We start from the raw sequence: 17,807 nt of genomic DNA on the forward strand, positions 1-17,807 counted from the left end.
GAGGATGTGGTGATGAGGATGTGGTGGTGATGAGGATGTGGTGGTGATGAGGATGTGGTGGTGATGAGGATGTGGTGATGAGGATGTGGTGGTGAGGATGTGGTGGTGATGAGGATGTGGTGATGAGGATGTGGTGGTGATGAGAATATGGTGGTGATGAGGATGTGGTGATGAGGATGTGGTGATGAGGATGTGGTGATGAGGATGTGGTGGTGATGAGGATGTGGTGATGAGGATGTGGTGGTGATGAGGATGTGGTAGTGATGAGGATGTGGTGGTGGGGTACCCATCACTTCACTGGAACTATTTATAAGGGAGGCGATTCCTCATTGGCAGTTGTGTGTTTTTGGTGGACCAGAATGGAAGTCATGAGCATGCTGCTCCATTCTAAAAGTGCTCTGCTCCAATTTCACTGTAAATGCTTCAAGGCTCTGAATGCCACTTTCTGCTCCAGACTAACGTAATCTGGGTGCTAACAAAGGGTGTTGGGGTAGAAAAGAAGCCAAGAGAAGATCAAGTCCCATCTCTCATAGGTGCAGAGCTAGCTCTCCACTCAAAGGCAACAGCACTATGACTTAATGATCCAGGATATCACCTGTCTTCCTAGAAGAGCCAGCCTGAGCCAGTGCTGGGTCAGAGGGATGTCAGCCACAATCAGTCCACCCTGCTGTAAGAGCTGCAGGTTGCTTTTAGCGGTGATGTGCCCAGATGAAATTGTAGAAACTCCTAAGCACAGATTTAAGTCAGAAGCAGCCGAGCTCTTCTTTTAAATGAATTCAGTGCCAACTCAGATCTGAGGACTGCAATGGTATTTTCAAGGGAAAGTTGCTACCCAGCAATCAACAATCATTAAAAAATAAAAGACAATATGAAGACAGAAATATAGACAACTAGTTAGGTTTTCACCAAAACCTCATACCTTTATATTCTCTATCTCTATAATTTTTCTATCTGTCAATCAGTCTATCTTGTATCTATGTATCTTTCTCCCTACCTATTTACCCATGGTCTATTTATAAAATATGTTGCCCTTTTGCAGATACAGCATCCAGAATGAAAAGACAACCATGGGAAAGTCTCAGGAATGTCCTTGTCAGTATTCAATGACTCCCATTCTTTCTATCTATCTATCTATCTATCTATCTATCTATCTATCTATCTATCTATCTATCTATCTAGTCTCACTTTATGGCTCAGGCTAATCTCAAACTTGCAAGCCTCCCGCTGAAGCCTCTAGAGTGTGGGATGAACTTTTGTTTTAAGATGTCCCAGTAAATCTGGCAGTGATTATCTTGGCCATTAAAAAAATGCAGGTGTATATGTAAATGTTTAGAGAGTGTTAAAAATCTCCTAAATTAATTTTGAGAGCATTACCACTTTGTATATCAGCACACAGTTGGGAACAACTTAAGCTTCTGAAATTCCTTCATGGAAAACATGAAAAAAATATTCAAATTCAATTTTTGTCTGTGTGTTTTGTTTTTGGGACAGGGTCTCACACTGTGTAGCTTTGGCTGTCCAGGAATTCACTATGTAGACCAGGCTGGCCTTCAACTCACACAGATCCACCTGCCTCTGCTGCCCAGCTTTAATAGGAGAAAAAAGGATCTCAGAATGTCAAACTTTAGAATCAGTGACCAATAATCAAGCATCAAATGGTAATCGTTAAGGTACCTTTATAACAAAAGCACAAATTAGATGAAGAGTCAACATGTGCAGTCTGAGATTAATGTAGTTTATCTACCAGAACAACACAAATTAAACTGGCTTTTAGGCAAAATGGAGATAATATATTTTTTCTGTCATCAGAGATTCTAGCCATTCCGACGTGCTAATCGAATACAAGAGTGAAGAGAAAGCTCCGCTCAGTGGGCTTTGCTCGTCCTCCGCTGTCACTCACAGTGAACTCAGAAGACACACTCCAAAGTGTAAATTCAGCGTTCAGAATACGTCAGCGCATTACTTACGCCTGCGCATGTGACCTTAGCAAAGCAGTCACGATGCAGCAGAAACAGATAATGACAGTTAATAATCGACTCAAATACTAATTAGGAAATGACCTCAAGTAATCTCTCCAGCCAAGGTTCATATACAATAAGGGTTACATCAGTGCATTTGATTGTCTCGACCTCATGTTTAATACTTTGCTATAGCTACAAAACCATTTAAATATTCATAGCATATTTTCAAGTTGTTTGGAATATGTTTAAATAAAACATTTGCTTACTTAATTTTAAAACCTCTTAGAGTAAAGGGTGAGCGCTAGGAAAAATGTCCTGCTCACCAGTTCTAGTAGGCAGGTGTCTCCAAATAACCCTTCCAACAGTGACTGCCCAAGTCACAAAGTTCTGCAAACCCGCCCAGATAGGGTCATGCTTCCAGCATGCAGACTGTGCTATACAAACGTGTCCTCATCCAAGGACAAATACCGTGACACCTCATTCTATCACTGTGAAAGTAGATCTGGCAAAAGTCTATGTCCAGTAACTGTGCCACGGTGAATTCACCAATGCTTACACTCTTACTTAACATTTGCATACAGAAATGGGGCTACCCTGGCATGTCCACTTCTAGGCACTTCCTGCAGACATCCTAGAGTCTGTCAGGTATGCCCATGCACCTTAGCCTGAATAGGTAGAGTCCTTAACTGGACAAAGTAATTCTCCCAGGGCAGGAAAGTATACTACATCTGACAACAGAATAGAAAACAAACACTTGCAAAGACTCACAAATAGGAGTACCATAAGAGCGTCTCTCCAGCAGCAGGGTGGGAGCCATACCTATCTTAACATCAAGAACACTGGGAAATTAGATAAGGGCTTGTAAGCATTTACATCATCTCTGGGTGCTGGAATGGCAGGTTTCTTTTATGGCATATCAGAGTTTTTCTACAGAGATGTAATACTTAATTCTAAAAGTAAGAAAAAGTTAGGGAAATGTATGAATTTCTCAATGTATGCCATATTTTGGTGAAATTGAGTTTTGAGAAATACCTGATCCTTCTGAACTCTCATTTCATCAACTTCACTTTCCGCATACTGTGGATCCCGGGCAGGGTCCTGGATCGCCTTCAGTGTGCTGATATTCTGAAATCGGAATTCTGCAAGTCATCTCATGCCCATAACCCGCGTTGCAACGACCACCCTCTGTTTCAGGGCCAGCTCTGTCAGCCTGGCACTGTGAGCATTTCTGTTTTCTTCAGATTCTTGGAGATCCACCTCGGACATGCGTGTCGTCCCTCCTCCCCCATCAGATGTCTCCCCCCTCTAACAGCCAGAGAGCTTAGTCTGAAGGAGGAAGAGGCCGAGTCTTACTGGGCTTTTAACCTCCATGGTGCTTTGTTTACAACAGTCTCAACAAACATTTCCTTGTTTAGGAACACGAGAAATAGAAACAGCTATCATGGCAGAACCCTGGTGGCACTTCTGTCACAGCTGACTGGAGCTTTCCAGCAAAGGGGAATACACACCTTTGGGGGGAAGAGCTTTTCATACACCTTTTTCCACAGCTCCATTGGTGAGTGGGCCTGAAGCTTTCCAATGTCACTATCGGGAACAGGAGGGGACCCTAAAATTAAAAGTTTTACCCCAAATGACTACAGAGGTTAAATTATTGTAAACTATTAATAAAGCAGATGTCATTTACTAAAGTACAAATCTTAGGTCACTCATTTTCATCTTCACATTACAGACACTTGATGTAGGATTCCCTTCTGTATGCTGTGAATACCACTGGTTAATAAAGAACTGTTTTGGGCCTATAGCAGGGCAGAACTTAGCTAGGCAGGGAAAACTAAACTGAATGCTGAGAGAAGGAAGGCAGAGTGAGGGAAAGCCATGGAGCCGCTGCCAGAGACAGACATGCTGAAACCTTGCCGGTAGGCCACGAACCTCGTGATAATGGGTTAATTTAGATGTAAGAGCTAGCTAGCAATGTGTTTAAGTAACTGGCCAAGCAGTGATTTAATTAGTACAGTTTCTGTGTGGTTATTTCGGGAGTCTGGGTGGCCAATAAATAAACAAGCAGAGGGCAGCCAGGAACACACTAGCAGCCTCTTACTACAGACACCATTAAAATTATGCCTGCCTAGACTGTTGTGCTGGCAGAGGCAGTAGGAGGTAACGGGTGAGCTCTCGCTCTCATTTTCCACGCCCTGCACAGGTTAGTCCTGGATCTTGATGTTTACACTGAAACACGCATGTGCTTGTGTTGCAGCAGTACCAATTGCTTTATGTAAAGCTGATCACAGCACAGAGGTTCATTGATAGTGAACTGCCATTAAGCACAGCTATATTTTATAACCTTAGGAAACAGTCCAAATATCAACTAGAACTGTGGGCAGCAGATACACTAAACACCCACTAAAGTATGTGGAATTCAAGGTAATATAGACTGGTAGACTCTTCTACATGTGTGTAAATGCAGAGTGCTGGAAAGATGTGAGATAAACTTCCTACACACACTTACAGAAGATTCAGCTTCTTCTAGTACTGGAATTGTACCAAGGGCCCCATCCATTCTAGGCGCTCCATCACTGAGTGCTAAAATGGTGCTAGCCTTACCATTTTAGTGAGGAAATATATTTATATCTTGATTATTTAAATTACTTTTAAAAATTAAAAAAAAAATTCAGTCACTTTCTGGCAATTTTAAATCCATAACCAGAGACTTTCTTTCTAACGTCTTTATTGTCCCCCAAATGTTCAACTCTTGATCTTCAAGGGCTTCCTGACCATCTTCGTGATAAGATGATGACATTGATACTAGGAACTGAACTTGGCTCCTTTGGAAGAGTGGCAAGTAGTCTTACTTGCTAAGCCATATCTCAGCCCCAGATCTGTGATTTTTAAATTCAATAGTTAGCAAGGCTTTTCTGACAAGCTAGTCTTACAAAGAGAAGAATTCCTTCAGCATTATCTATCAGTACATACTTCTCACAGACAGAAGAATTCCATCAACATTATCAGTACACTAGTCTCACAAATGGGAAAATTCCATCAGCATTCTCTATCAGTACACCATTCTCACAGACGGAATTCTGTCAGCACACAGATTCTCAGTGCTCCTGAAATGAAGCAGGCACCACTAAAAAAAGATGCCAATCTGCCTCCACGGCCATCCATTCAGCAACACCACCCCATTCTTTGCTAAGGTCCCTACATCTGAAGCCATGTCACCTTAGCTCCTAGGTGTAATAGAGGATAACACCAGCCTGATGTCATATGAAAAATCAAACCATACCCAAGGGTCTAAAGAATTGCTAGGCCCCAAGAGTTTCACAAAGAAAACAGCTTTCTTGGTCAGATAAGGGGCTTGATAGCTAGACTATGGAATCGGTGAGAAAATACACCTCAACAGCAAGGCAAACTGCTTGTTCTTGTCCTTCCCTTAAATTTTAAAAGAACGTCTTGCTATACAGTCCAATCTGAATGGCCTTGAGTTTAAAGCAATCCCCCTGCCTCAGTCTCCAGAGTGCTAGGATTATAGGTGGGATATACCACCACACTCAACTGGAAAACTGTCTTATAATGAAAAATTAAGACATAGCCAACGGTTGGTTCTCGGTTTATCCTACCGCTCCAACCCCACAGAGTTGGTCATTACTCGCAGCATGCTCCGGAGTCCCCTGACTACCCTGTACTCCTTATTTCTTCTAAACCTTGGCACCAGAACTTAAAAGTGCATTTTTAGAGTAGAAGAGAGATCAGAAATCTGTCTCCCATGGAGTGCCACTCTCTCTGTCACAAATATGTCAGTGTGTGCAAGCTACATCAATTCTGGGTATACAAATATATATGAAATAACTGCCAGAAAATGAAGCCAGTCGCTGGATACCAAGAAAACAGGAAGACAAAATCAATAAGTAATTTAAAAAGAATAAGCAATATTAATAAGTTCACCAACCTATTTGACATAAAGAGTCCAATCCTGCTGTGATAAACAGTGGTTTATTCTGATCCACACATATTGATTTGCTGTATGGCAAAGAAAAAGATTCTAATTTAGTTCACCAATCGAATATGCTGCTACACTCTGCTGTAAACACAGGGCCAAGTCTTATATAAGTCACTGATGAGAGTATTGACCCAAGTGGACCAGGGAACACTGGCTGACAGACTCACGTCGCTATTCAACCCAAGGGAAAGAACAAGGCAAAAAAGAGATGCTAAACTTCCAACTCCACTGAAAGTTAATAGAAGAAAATAATAACGAAAGGAAAGCCAAAGAGATGGGAGGGAAGATGTAAAAAATCAGAGAATGAGAATAATTGGGAAATATCTAATGGTACCTCTTATCAACACCAAATGCCAGCTGGTTGATAACGCCACGCATTTTCAGTAACAGAGCTTCTGATTTGCTAGTGAACTGCAGAACAAACAGGAGACCCAGTTATACTGTGTTCTGTGATCTCTGGAACAGGTAAAAATTGGTTCTGAACAAGCATGAATACTGAAAGAACTACAATTTCTTTGCCTCAAAACACATTTGGGAAGACAAAACAGGAACTGAATAAAAAATCTTGATAAACCTGCCCCATTAGCCAGAGTTCCTGAGTGCACAATGCAGAAAGGACTCCTGTGAGCACATTAATCATTTCAGCTACTCCAGTGGTCAGATTTGCACATTTGTATTTGCCTGAAATGTGTGTGTGGTGTGACACCAACACTTCTGGTTAGACAGCATCAAAAGCAACTGTGCAGCTGCAGGTGACTGCCACCATCAAGGCAGTCGCGCGGCAGCTGCAGGCGGGACAGTCACCCTGAGCTCCCAGAAGTGACTGTTTAGCTTCTCTTTTGAATTGCCTGCAGAGCCTGAGAGAATTACTGAATACTCTCATGGGTGAACTATAAGAGGATCAAACCAGAGCCTTTCGGGAGAGCACAGGGATGTGGCTTCTGTTGATAACTAGGTTCTGACACTGTGTGGAACCAGGAGGCATGGCTACTCTAACAGTTAAGTCAGGGGTGGCCTTCTAAAGACCATGCCATTCAGAGGCAAAGGGAACAGCTGAGATGTACAAAGTGACAGGGGTGGGGACCTTAAACTAGAATGAAATATATTGACAGAGCAAAGATATAAACTCTGGTTCCCATGACAGATCCACAAGATCACGTTAATTCTGGCACAAGAAAAGGCTCACAGGGAAAATAGTCAAGAGGGGCACTGGGGTACAAAGATCAGATACAGTCATTTAAATCAAGGGATTAGAGCAACGATAATGCTTATCATATGGTATTTAAAAATAGGAAAATTTTAATAAAATATGATTATTTTGCTTAATTTTATTATATAATTATATACTTATTACAATATATTAATATATTGTTATTGATTTAGACTGTGTAATTTTGTAGTACTTTATTTATATGTGAATATAACCACAAATATGTTTCACAGGATGTAGGGGTGGGAGAACATTAGGAACTTTCTCACCAACCCCTCCAATGCTACCTCTCACCCCGCCTCCCCATGGCTGTGGACCTCCTCTCTAATCCGCTCAGTACTGGGGACGACCTCACCCTCACGCAGAGCAACTTGTCCCATCTTCAGATAATGATCATGTAAGAACATTCCTTTCTATTGATTAGTACTAAGGTATTAGTATTAGAACATTCCTTTCTATTGATTAGTACTAAGGTATTAGTATTAGAACATTCCTTTCTATTGATTAGTACTAAGGTATTAGTATTAGGACATTCCTTTCTATTGATTAGTACTAAGGCATTGGTGTTAGAACGATCCTCTCTATTGATTATTTTAAAAACTGTAAAAACATTTTCCAAAGCATCGTGTCAACTGACATACAGGCAGACAGAGCTCAGGCTAAAAAGGTAGCGAGAACACATAATGAAATGTATTTGGAAAGCTCTAAATGCATATAAATTGAAAATATAGAGAATAAGTTTTCAGCCATGAAAACGAAGGGGTAGGCCATGCTGCCTCTACATTTCTCTGAGTGCTTTAATCCAGAGGAAGGGAGACCATTAAATATTTATTCAAATACTAAGGTAGCTTCATTTTTGTTGTTTGAAGCAAAGTCTCATATAGGCCTGCAAAACGTTGCGTTATTTTAAATCCTAAAATTAATCATTTCCTTCCTTCCTTTCTTCCTTCCTTCCTTCTTTCCCTTTCTTTTTCTTTCTTTCTTTTCTTTCTTTCTTTCTCTCTTTCTTTCTTTCTTTCTTTCTTTCGTTTCACTTTTCTGATACAGGGTTTCTTTGTGTAACTTTGCCTGTCCTGGAACTCACTCTGTAGACCAGGCTCGCCTCAAACTCACAGAGATCTGCCTGCCTCTGACTAAGTATCACCACCTGACCATTTTTTAAAAAAATAATTTATTTATATTTAGTGCATAGGTGTTTTGCCTGCATGTATATCTGTATAAGCGTGTCAGATCCCCTAGAATTAGAGCTATAGACAGTTGTGAGCTGCCATGTAGGTACTGAGAACTGAACTTACATACTTTGGAAGAGCAGCCAGTGCTCTTAACTACTGAGCTATCTCTCCAACCCTACCTTTCAATTGTACATTTTAAGTTTGCCTAGCAAAAGTAGTTCGGAAATTAAGGTAGTACTTTTTTTAGCAAAACGATTTTATATTTTATATAAATGATAACCAGCAAAATCTAGCCCTACTAGAGAAGATAATTATAACTCTCAACTTTCAGTTTGGTTTGTCTAACTATGTAGCTCAGGCTGGCTTGCACTTGGGTGCCTCCTAACTCAGCCTCCTGAGTGTGTCCAGCTGTCATGACCATTTACCAACTAGCTCCAAGTTTCAGGCCATATACTGAGCCCTCCACACATCCCTTCTGCTGCTTCTCATAAGAACCTTATGAAGGGGTTGGAGAGATGGCTCAGAGGTTAAGAGCACTGGCTGCTCTTCCAAAGGTCCTAAGTTCAAACTCACAGCAACCATATAGTGGCTCACAACCATCTGTAATGAGATCTGGTGCCCTCTTCTGGCCTGCAGGCATACATGCAGGCAGAACACTGTATACATAATAAATAAATAAATCTTAAAAAAAAAAGAACCTTATGAAGAAGGCACCATTTCCATCCCCTTTCACCTGATAGGACGGGGAAGCTTAAGTGACCTGTTGTAATCACATGGCTAATAAGTGGTCACACTGACATGGAGTTGAGGCAGTATGGCTTCAAAATTCATGATTTTGGTTTGGTTTTCTTTTGTTTCTTTTTCTTTTCTTCTCTTCTCTTTTCTTTTTTTCTTTTTCTCTTTCTTTTTCTTTTGAGACAGGGTTTCTCTGTAGCATCCTGGCTGTCCTGGAACTCACTCTATAGACCAGGTTGACCTCGAACTCACAGAGATCCACCTGCCTCTGCCTCCCAAGTACTGGGATTAAAGGCGTGCACCACCACCTGGCCCAAAATTCATGATTTTAACCTCCACAACATCATTTCTTTTATATAAAAACAACATCTTATTAAAGTTTTTTCGTTTCCTTTTGAGGGAATATAGATTCTAATTCTTAAGAGGAAAAAATGAAAATGAGCGAATGCAGCAATCTACCTCTGTAAGCTTGCCTAGCCTTATAGATAGATACAAGCGACGTGGGGAGGAGAAGCCACAAGCAGAATGTGCTCTGTGGACACCCTGCCTAGTGGTCTGCAGGCCAGGGGCTTTGGCAGTGGGAAAGAAAGAGGACAAAGGTGCATCTGTAATCACGTCTGTAAGCCTAGCTCCTCCTCTCTGCACAGGGGAAGGACTGACCATCAGCGAGGCTCCGTAATAATGCGCAACAAACCGGAGTGTCTTGCATATCACCTTTCTCTTCTCAGGATCAAAATCCTGTAGGAAAAAAATGATTAAAAGGGAAAATAAGCCGAGAGATCTCCACTGCTCACTCGGGGAGAAACACATTATTATCTTTAAGCCCCCACCCTGAGGAGTTGGGCTGGGTCACCTCTGCGTCCATGTCTACAGAGACTGAACAAGGCTGAAGCCTCCTACTGCCACAGCTATCAGATCTGTTTAAACGCTTGGCTTAAGAGAATCCAGATATAAGCCCGCATTTTATCCTGCAGAATACCCAAAGGATTCTCTGACAAGCCAAGATAAGAAGAAACTAATTTCCTACTTTCTTCAATTTAAAGTTGGGAAGTAAATCTTCTCCCTCGGCGGTTAAAGATTTGTTTTCCAAGTCTTCAGCCTCGTCCCTGCTCTAACCACTGTACTCACTTCTTTGGCTTACTGGACCTTAGCTTCTAAAATCCTTAAGACAGGTGTCTCTGAGCCTGTCCCTTCCAGTTATTGTTCTTATTCATCATTTTGATTTCTCCCCCACAAAGCATAGCCATTCATGCCCAACGAACAGCTAGAAATGGGAGTACTTACCTGAAAAATATCATATTTACTTCCAATTATGACCAGGGGTATTGGAAACGGGTCAATTAATTCACGATCCTGTTAATAAATATACTTTGTTGATTATAGCTGTTTATTGCTATGCCCTCAGGATTTTATATTTACTTAAAAAAACCCACCAGTTTTGGTCTCTTCATGGACCGTATTTGCTGTCCTAGAGTCTGACACTTTCACCTCATGCTGCATGTTAAGTGTAAGCTAGAGACCGCAGTTCCCTAGACACGCGGTACTCACTCCTTTCCTTGTGCTGCTGGTCTGGCATTTCTCTGTATAACCCTGGCTGTCCTGGAGCCGCTCTGTAGACCAGGCTGACCTGGAACTCACGGAGATCCACCTGCTTCTGCCTCCCGAGCGCTGGGATCAAGGGCGCGCACCACCACCTCCCGGCTACTGCTCTGTCTCCTCTCACTGTAAACCGTCTATATGGAGTTTCTCGCTTATGTTCATTGTTTGCCGTTTGGCTTGTTTTGATCTGATACTACGTCAGACGCATGCACACAATGGACACCAGGAAATGCTTCTCTTAGTTTTCTAAATGATGACATTGCAAACTGTATTAAATAGCTTTGCTGCATCCCAGCAACTTTATAATGTAAACAGTTTTAGATGTGAGAGGAGCATCATGATGTGTGACCGACACTGAGTGTCTGTAAAACACACGCTGCTGGGGAAGGCAGTGGGAACTCTGCTCCTGCTTCAACTGCAGCTTCAGCCAGTCTATGCCAGCTCAATCTGCAGTCTCATCTTTATTTTACAGAGATTATAAAATCAATATCAAAATTTTACTCCAAAACTCCATTTCTTTTAAGGGGTATGGTACACCACAATAATCCCAGTGATATCTAATAAGAAGACATAGCCATCTTTTCTTTGTTTTGCTCTTACTGAGGTTTGATGAACTTGCTATAATTTTCCGGTGAGCAGGTTTGTCTACATCAAACAAATTTTAAGTCGTGCAGAAAACTACAGAAGCTGCGCTGTGATGCTGCCTCTGCTCTGTGGGCGGATACCAGAGGGAACCAACAGCAACTCACCGGATGGTCCTTCTGCATGCCGCTCCACATCTTCTGCCTCACCTCCGAGGCTGCCTTGGAATTCATCTTCCCCAGCTTCAGTATCACTCTATCTACATGACTCTTGGTGGCTTGCAACAGGTTTTCCATGGTGGGCCAAAGGTCATTAGGTTTGGAGAGATCCAAAACAAGAACAATAGAAAATGTCCTAAAAAGACAACAACAGCTTGAAAGAGCAGATTCCTGATCCTGGCTGTTGTGAGAAGGGGATATACTGAAATTTATGTGAGGTTGTGTAAGAAGGACCCAAAGCCAGGCAACGCGCACAGAGTGAGAGACCTAACTGGGCTGCTTCCACCAACTCCATATCCTCAAGGCTCAGGGAACTTTGGAGAAGAGGAGGCAGAAAGGATGTAAAAAGGGAAGGAGGAAACCAAGGAAACAAGGCCCTGTGATCAACATGATCCTACACACACAGGAACTCAGAGCCTGAGGCAGCGCGCACAGGGCCTGCACAGGGCTGCACCAGATGAGATCCGAGAGCCGAAAGCAGAAGTACACACTTGCTCCCATCCCTGAATCACAATCTATCTCCAACTGATAACAGCTTTTAAATGAAAAATTTCTCTAAGAAAGTCTATGATGGGGCTGGAGAGATGGCTCAGAGGTTAAGAGCACTGGCTGCTCTTCCAGAGGTCCTGAGTTCAATTCCCAGCAACCACATGGTGGCTCACAACTATCTGTAATGAGAGCTGGTGCCCTCTTCTGGCATGAGGCAGAGCACTGTATACATAATAAATAAATTAAAAAAAAAAGTCTGTGATGGCTGTTCTTAGTAGTCAGTTTGACTACAACTGGGCTCAACTAAAACCCAAGTAGCTATATATACTTGTGAGAGGTTTTTGTCTTAATTAAATCATTTGTAGTGGGAAGACCACTTTTGATCCAGATCTTTTGAGGTGGGAAGAGTCATCTTGAGCCTGGGTCACACCTGCCAGCAGCCTGCATAAAGGGCATGGAAGAAGGATGCTTGCTCCCTCTCTCGCTGGCAAGTCCATTCCTTCACCACCATTAGAGCTACTTCTTTGGGGTTCCAGCGTATCCTCAAGACAAGCTGAGACATTCATCTTTGTGCACTGAACAACTACTGGATTCTTGGACCTTTCATTGTTTGACAGACATTGTTGGACTAGCTGGACCACAGTCTGTAAGCCATTTGAATAAACCACCTTTCTATCTATATATATAGAGAGATTCACCTTATCAGTTCTGTCCCTCTAGAGAACCCTGACAGACAGCATTTTACTGGGAAAACTAACTACTTTTAAGGTTAGACTACATACCCAGCAGAAAACAAATAGAACACCATCTCTGGAAGGTCTTTGTCTTGTAATGTTGTCTCAGAGCTTTTTCCTCAATTATTTTTATCTCTTACGTTATTTTTATTTTAATTTATTTTATATGTATATATTCTCTCTTTTTACCCTAATTTGCATATATATTGTGGCTTCCAGTTTTGTTTTTTTTATGGGATTCTTGAATGGGTCTTGTGTCTATATCTACTTCTTAAGCCTTTTCTTGTTTTTTTTTTTTCCCTTCTGTTTGCGTTGTCCTATTCTGATGTGTTAGTTTCTGTCTTGTATTATATTTTATTATTATTCCTTCAAAACCTGTTTATTTTCTAATAAACAGAATGGGGTGGATCTGGGTGGAAGGGAGGATGGGGAGGACGTGAAAGGAGTGGAGGATGGGCAACCTTAATTAGGCTATACTATATGAGAAAAAAGTTTATTTCCAATAACAGGAAAGAATAAAACAAAACCTAATGGCACAGTACAGTTATCTACAGAAGTCTGAAAGACCCAGGTCTCCACCTGGTGGCAGTCACTCTATCTGTGACTCTCTGTACCAAATGTCCTATGTACACATAGTCACTTTTGTAGTTGCGCAGAAGGCTTTGTTGGTGAAGTGCTTACCAAGAAAGCCTGATGCCTGGATGTTCTGATCCCCAGCCGGAGGACTGGACGCTCAGGTCCCCAGCCCAAGGACTGGACGCTTAGGTCCCAGAACCCATGTGAAATTCTGTGCATAGGACATGCACCTGCAATCCCAGTGCTGGAGAGCAGAGATGGAGACTCCTGGGGCTCACTGGCTAACCCAGCTACTGCCGATGAGCTCCAGGTTCAGCAAGAGACTCTGTCTCAAAAAATGAAATAATGTGAAAAGTGATTAAGAAGATACCCCATAGTGACCTTTGACTTCCATGTACAGGCGCGCGCTCACACACACGAAACACACACACACAAACATACACACACACAGTAAAAATAGTTATGCTTTTAATCCCAGTACTTGGAAGGCAGAGTCAGGTGAGTTTGAAGCTACCTGGGCTACACTGCCAGACCCTGTTTCAAAATAAAAGAGAATAAACTATATTTTACTAAAAGGAAGAAATCACTGGATGAGTTGAGTCAGTCTGACCAGTATTCCGCTAGCTCTGGAAAAGCATTTGTCTGTAAAGAAGACACCAGCCCAAGGCTCTTCAGGCCTGAGTGGAACAAATGGTTGCCTGGCCCTTGAGTTGGGCTCAGTAACAGCAATGGTTTGGGTTAACTTCTGATGAGAAAGATCTTCACATTTAGTTTTTGTTCTTGGCTAAGATCTGCTGTGTAATCATCCTTCCGTACACTGTGAAGACACGCTGCTCTCACTTAAAAAAAAAGAAAAAAAGAAAAGTGAAGTAGTGATGGTATGCACCTTTAATCCCAGCACTCAGGAGGCAGAGGCAGGAGGATTTCTGGATTGGAGGCCAGCCTGGTCTACAGAGCAAGTTCTAGGACAGCCAGGGCTACAGAAAGACCCTGTCTCAAAAAAACAAAGACAAAAACAAAACAAAACAATCAAATGGATGCCAGTAGAGAGATCTCTCCTCTCCAATACAGTAAAGCTTAGTAATACTGAAGTTGGATGAAATTTATGCCCTGGCAAGGCTGAAGTATGCATGGCAGTCCATATATGGCAGTTCTGTTGAACTTGCTCATATTGGGTTTAATGGTCTAAGCTGATGAGGACGACTGATTAGGTCTCTTCCTCAAGAGGATACCGGGTTTCTCATTACAGATGGCTGTGAGCCACCATGTGGTTGCTGGGAACTGAACTCAAGGCCTCTGGAAGAGCAGCCAGTGCGCTTCACTGCCGAGTTATCTCTCAGGTCCTTGGTTCAGTAATACTACTGCACACTCAACTCCATGGGAAACTGACAACAGTCAGAGGAAGAAAAGCCCCAGAGCTGGGTTAGCTCACACCAAGAGTGGAAAGAATTAAACTTTTCATATTTAGATTTGAAAATAAATTCATCACCCAAACACTACTTGACAGTTTTCCTTGCCAGCAGGCCTGTAAAGTACATTGCTGGCAGGAAAGCACCTCACTCAGCCCCAGCCAGAACCCTGAGTCTTTCCAGACTTCTCAAGGAGCACTACAGTCTAAGATCATAGAAAGAAAGGGCGGCAACCTCCAGACAATAAAAAAAATTGCCTCCAAAATGAAGACCCAGGAAAGCCTGGGCACACGTGCGGAACGCCTGTGGACATGTGTCCCACAGAACACCTGTGAACATCCACTCACCTCAAGGTGTCACATGTGATTGGTATGCTTATTAGGTCCAATAAAGAGGTTCCTCCACCCAGTTCCCAAAAGTGGGCAATGTCTTTTGGCTGAAAGAAAATAGAGTTTAAATAATAATTAATTTTAAACTTTTGAGTGTTTTTTAGACATTATTAGCACCTACCAATAATAATTATAAATATAAAATATTCACCCTCAACTAACCCTTTCTTCTTACTTGAAACATTCGTTTTCCTTCCTCTATTCCATATCTTGAAATGCATCAAATGCATTTCACAAACAAAGCTGAGCCACCAGGAATATGCTTCCTGCTCACAACTTTATAAATATTATTATCACATGAAATAGACACTTAAACAAATTTAAGTATTATTTATTTTGTGTATATGAGCCTCTATATGCATGTATTCCTTTATGCCAGAAGAAGGCATCGGATCTCATTATAGATGGTTGTGAGCCACCATGTGAGTACTGGGAACTGAACTCAGGACCTCTGGAAGAGCAGCCAATGTTCTTAACTGATGAACCATCTCTCCAGCCCAGAAAATTTAAGTAACACATTTAGGATTCTGGGGTTCCAGATAAACATAAAGCAGTGAAATAGAACATTTTGATTTAGAAATAGAGACGCTCAGAAGTGGACAAGTTGTGCAGGTAAGCCCTGAGAAACGGGGGACAAGGCAGTGAGAGCCCAGCAGTGCAGCAGGAGATGGGGATGAGCTAGTGGTGCTTTGCGGTTTGGAGGATCCTGTAGCTAGGAGGGTCTGATGGGCCAGGCAGCCATGTGGTTTGGAACAATCTGACCCGAGACCACCTCCCAGGACTGTTCATTGGGGCGTTTCTCCTGCTGCCCACTCTCAGGCTGATGCTCAAGGCCTCTGTACTAGGAGCTGACAAAGTGTTTCCATCTAAAACTCATAGTGAAACATTTAACCCAACCAAGTGGGGAGCTCTGCGAATAAATATAGAAAATCCCCTGCTGTGGCCCAATTAGAGGAAAAGCTGGAGAAACCCGGCCACGTGGGTTCTCAGGTACCTGCTGTTATGAACTAGAATGGGCAGGAGGCAGCAAAGCAAGTTTTAGATGAGTATACATTATTTTCCTTTTCGGGGACAAATTCTTATCTGTAAAGTAATTGTACAATGTTACTGCTGTCGACATTTGAGTCACTGATGTTTGTGGAATGAATCGTTCTTCACAGGAAAACCTCTCAGGTCACACTGTGACAAAGGAGGGTTTATAGCCTTCTCGAAAGCCGAGCTGGTGAGAGCTCTTTCACATTTCCCACACCATGAACCATCTGAATCGCAAAACCGAAATCCTCCTGCATCGCAGTAAGTTATCTTTTCTTTTCTTTTTAATTTCTCAGTTTTAATAATCAACTTTCATTGGTGGATCCAGGAAGCAATAACAGGTTTTTAAAATTCTTGACACATTTACATCTGTCATCTAAGCCTCTCTTTCTTTTTTCTTTTGTGATACAGGGTCTCACCATGCAGTCCTGGCTGGACTGGAAATTGCTGACATTGCACTCACAAAGTTCCACCAGATTCCACCTCCCGACTACTGGGACCATGGGTATGTGCTACCACATTTGGTCATTCTTTAATACATTATCTAATAAACATTTGAACTAGATCATTCTATACAAATGTGTCTTTGTATGGGAATAGTAGGACTTTCTATTTGAGATGGTTCTTCCACACACTTAAATTTAAGAAATGACCCCCTCTGGTTCTGAGACTTCCAAAAGCAATTCTACTTAGGAATGTCTGTCCCCATACCATATACTATTCTAAGTTTTTCCTCTGTGCTGAACCACTTCTGACATCCTCTGCACAGACACTAAAACAGACGAAAATAGGAATAGTCTCATGGCCTGTAGTCTCCAATAGTACTACCAACTTTTAGCTTCTTCTCGTTCCCAAAATACTGTGGATTAGACTCATGGACTAAAGAATGCTAGTCAAATCCTCTACCACTGAGCTACAGTTTCACACTATACTTTTAAAAACACCAGCAATTTAGATTTTGAACAGTATATTTTCACAAATATTCCACAGTCAAGTCCCATATTTTTAGAGGAACCAAGAGTAACTCCTAAAATAGATCCGGTGATTCAGTCACAGCTGTAATGCCAGCCCTCAGGAGCTTTGAGGGATTGTGAGTTCAAAGCCATTTAGGAGTACATAGTGAGCTCCAGATCAACTTGGGTGTATAAGAAGAACTTGTCTGTGAACTAAAACAGAACCTCCAGGTGATGGAGAGAGGACTCGGTGACTAAAGGTGCTTATTGCTCTTGCAGAAGACCCTGGTTCTGTCTCAAGCATCACTATCGGGCAGCCCTCAACTGGCTGTAACTCCAGCTCTAGACAATCCAATGCCTTCTTGTGGCTTCTGTGGTCACCTGACTCTGTGCAAACACTCACACAAAGATACATATGTAAATACATAATTTAAAAAATACACTTTGGAGTTACCATGCAATATGTGTGTGTGTGTATGTGTGTGTTTGTGCACGCACATATGCATAGGTGGTGTCCTTCTGTATATGTGCTGCTTTTATTGGTTAATAAAGAAGCTGCTTTTTTCCCAATGGCTTAACAGAATATAGCAAGGCTGGAAGAGATATATATAGAGAGAGTAGGCGAAGTCAAGGAGAAGCCATGTAGCCAGCACAGGAGACAAATGCCTCCACTGGAGCCCGCCAAAACTTTGCTCATAGGCCATGACCTAGCGGTGATGCACAGATTAATGAAGATGGGTTAGTTTAGGATATG

The 17,807-nt window shown here is 42.1% G+C and overlaps 1 protein-coding gene across 1 annotated transcript in view; it reads right to left on the reverse strand.

Annotated features, from left to right (window-relative positions):
- Dync2li1 (dynein cytoplasmic 2 light intermediate chain 1) overlaps positions 1–17,807 on the reverse strand; it is a 34,047-nt gene that overhangs the window by 6,747 nt on the left and 9,493 nt on the right. The window contains exons 5-12 of the mRNA XM_050146122.1: positions 15,027–15,115; positions 11,421–11,607; positions 10,357–10,425; positions 9,733–9,810; positions 6,290–6,366; positions 5,905–5,975; positions 3,470–3,567; positions 2,994–3,086 (exon numbers count right to left, since the gene is read on the reverse strand). Coding sequence (XP_050002079.1) covers positions 2,994–3,086; positions 3,470–3,567; positions 5,905–5,975; positions 6,290–6,366; positions 9,733–9,810; positions 10,357–10,425; positions 11,421–11,607; positions 15,027–15,115 — 762 coding nt within the window. The remainder of the gene's footprint in view (positions 1–2,993; positions 3,087–3,469; positions 3,568–5,904; positions 5,976–6,289; positions 6,367–9,732; positions 9,811–10,356; positions 10,426–11,420; positions 11,608–15,026; positions 15,116–17,807) is intronic.

The sequence above is a fragment of the Alexandromys fortis genome, unplaced genomic scaffold (genome assembly GCF_014885135.2).
Source record: "Alexandromys fortis isolate MF-2015 unplaced genomic scaffold, M_Fortis_MF-2015_v1.1 scaffold_42, whole genome shotgun sequence".
NCBI classification, from domain to species: Eukaryota; Metazoa; Chordata; class Mammalia; order Rodentia; family Cricetidae; genus Alexandromys; species Alexandromys fortis.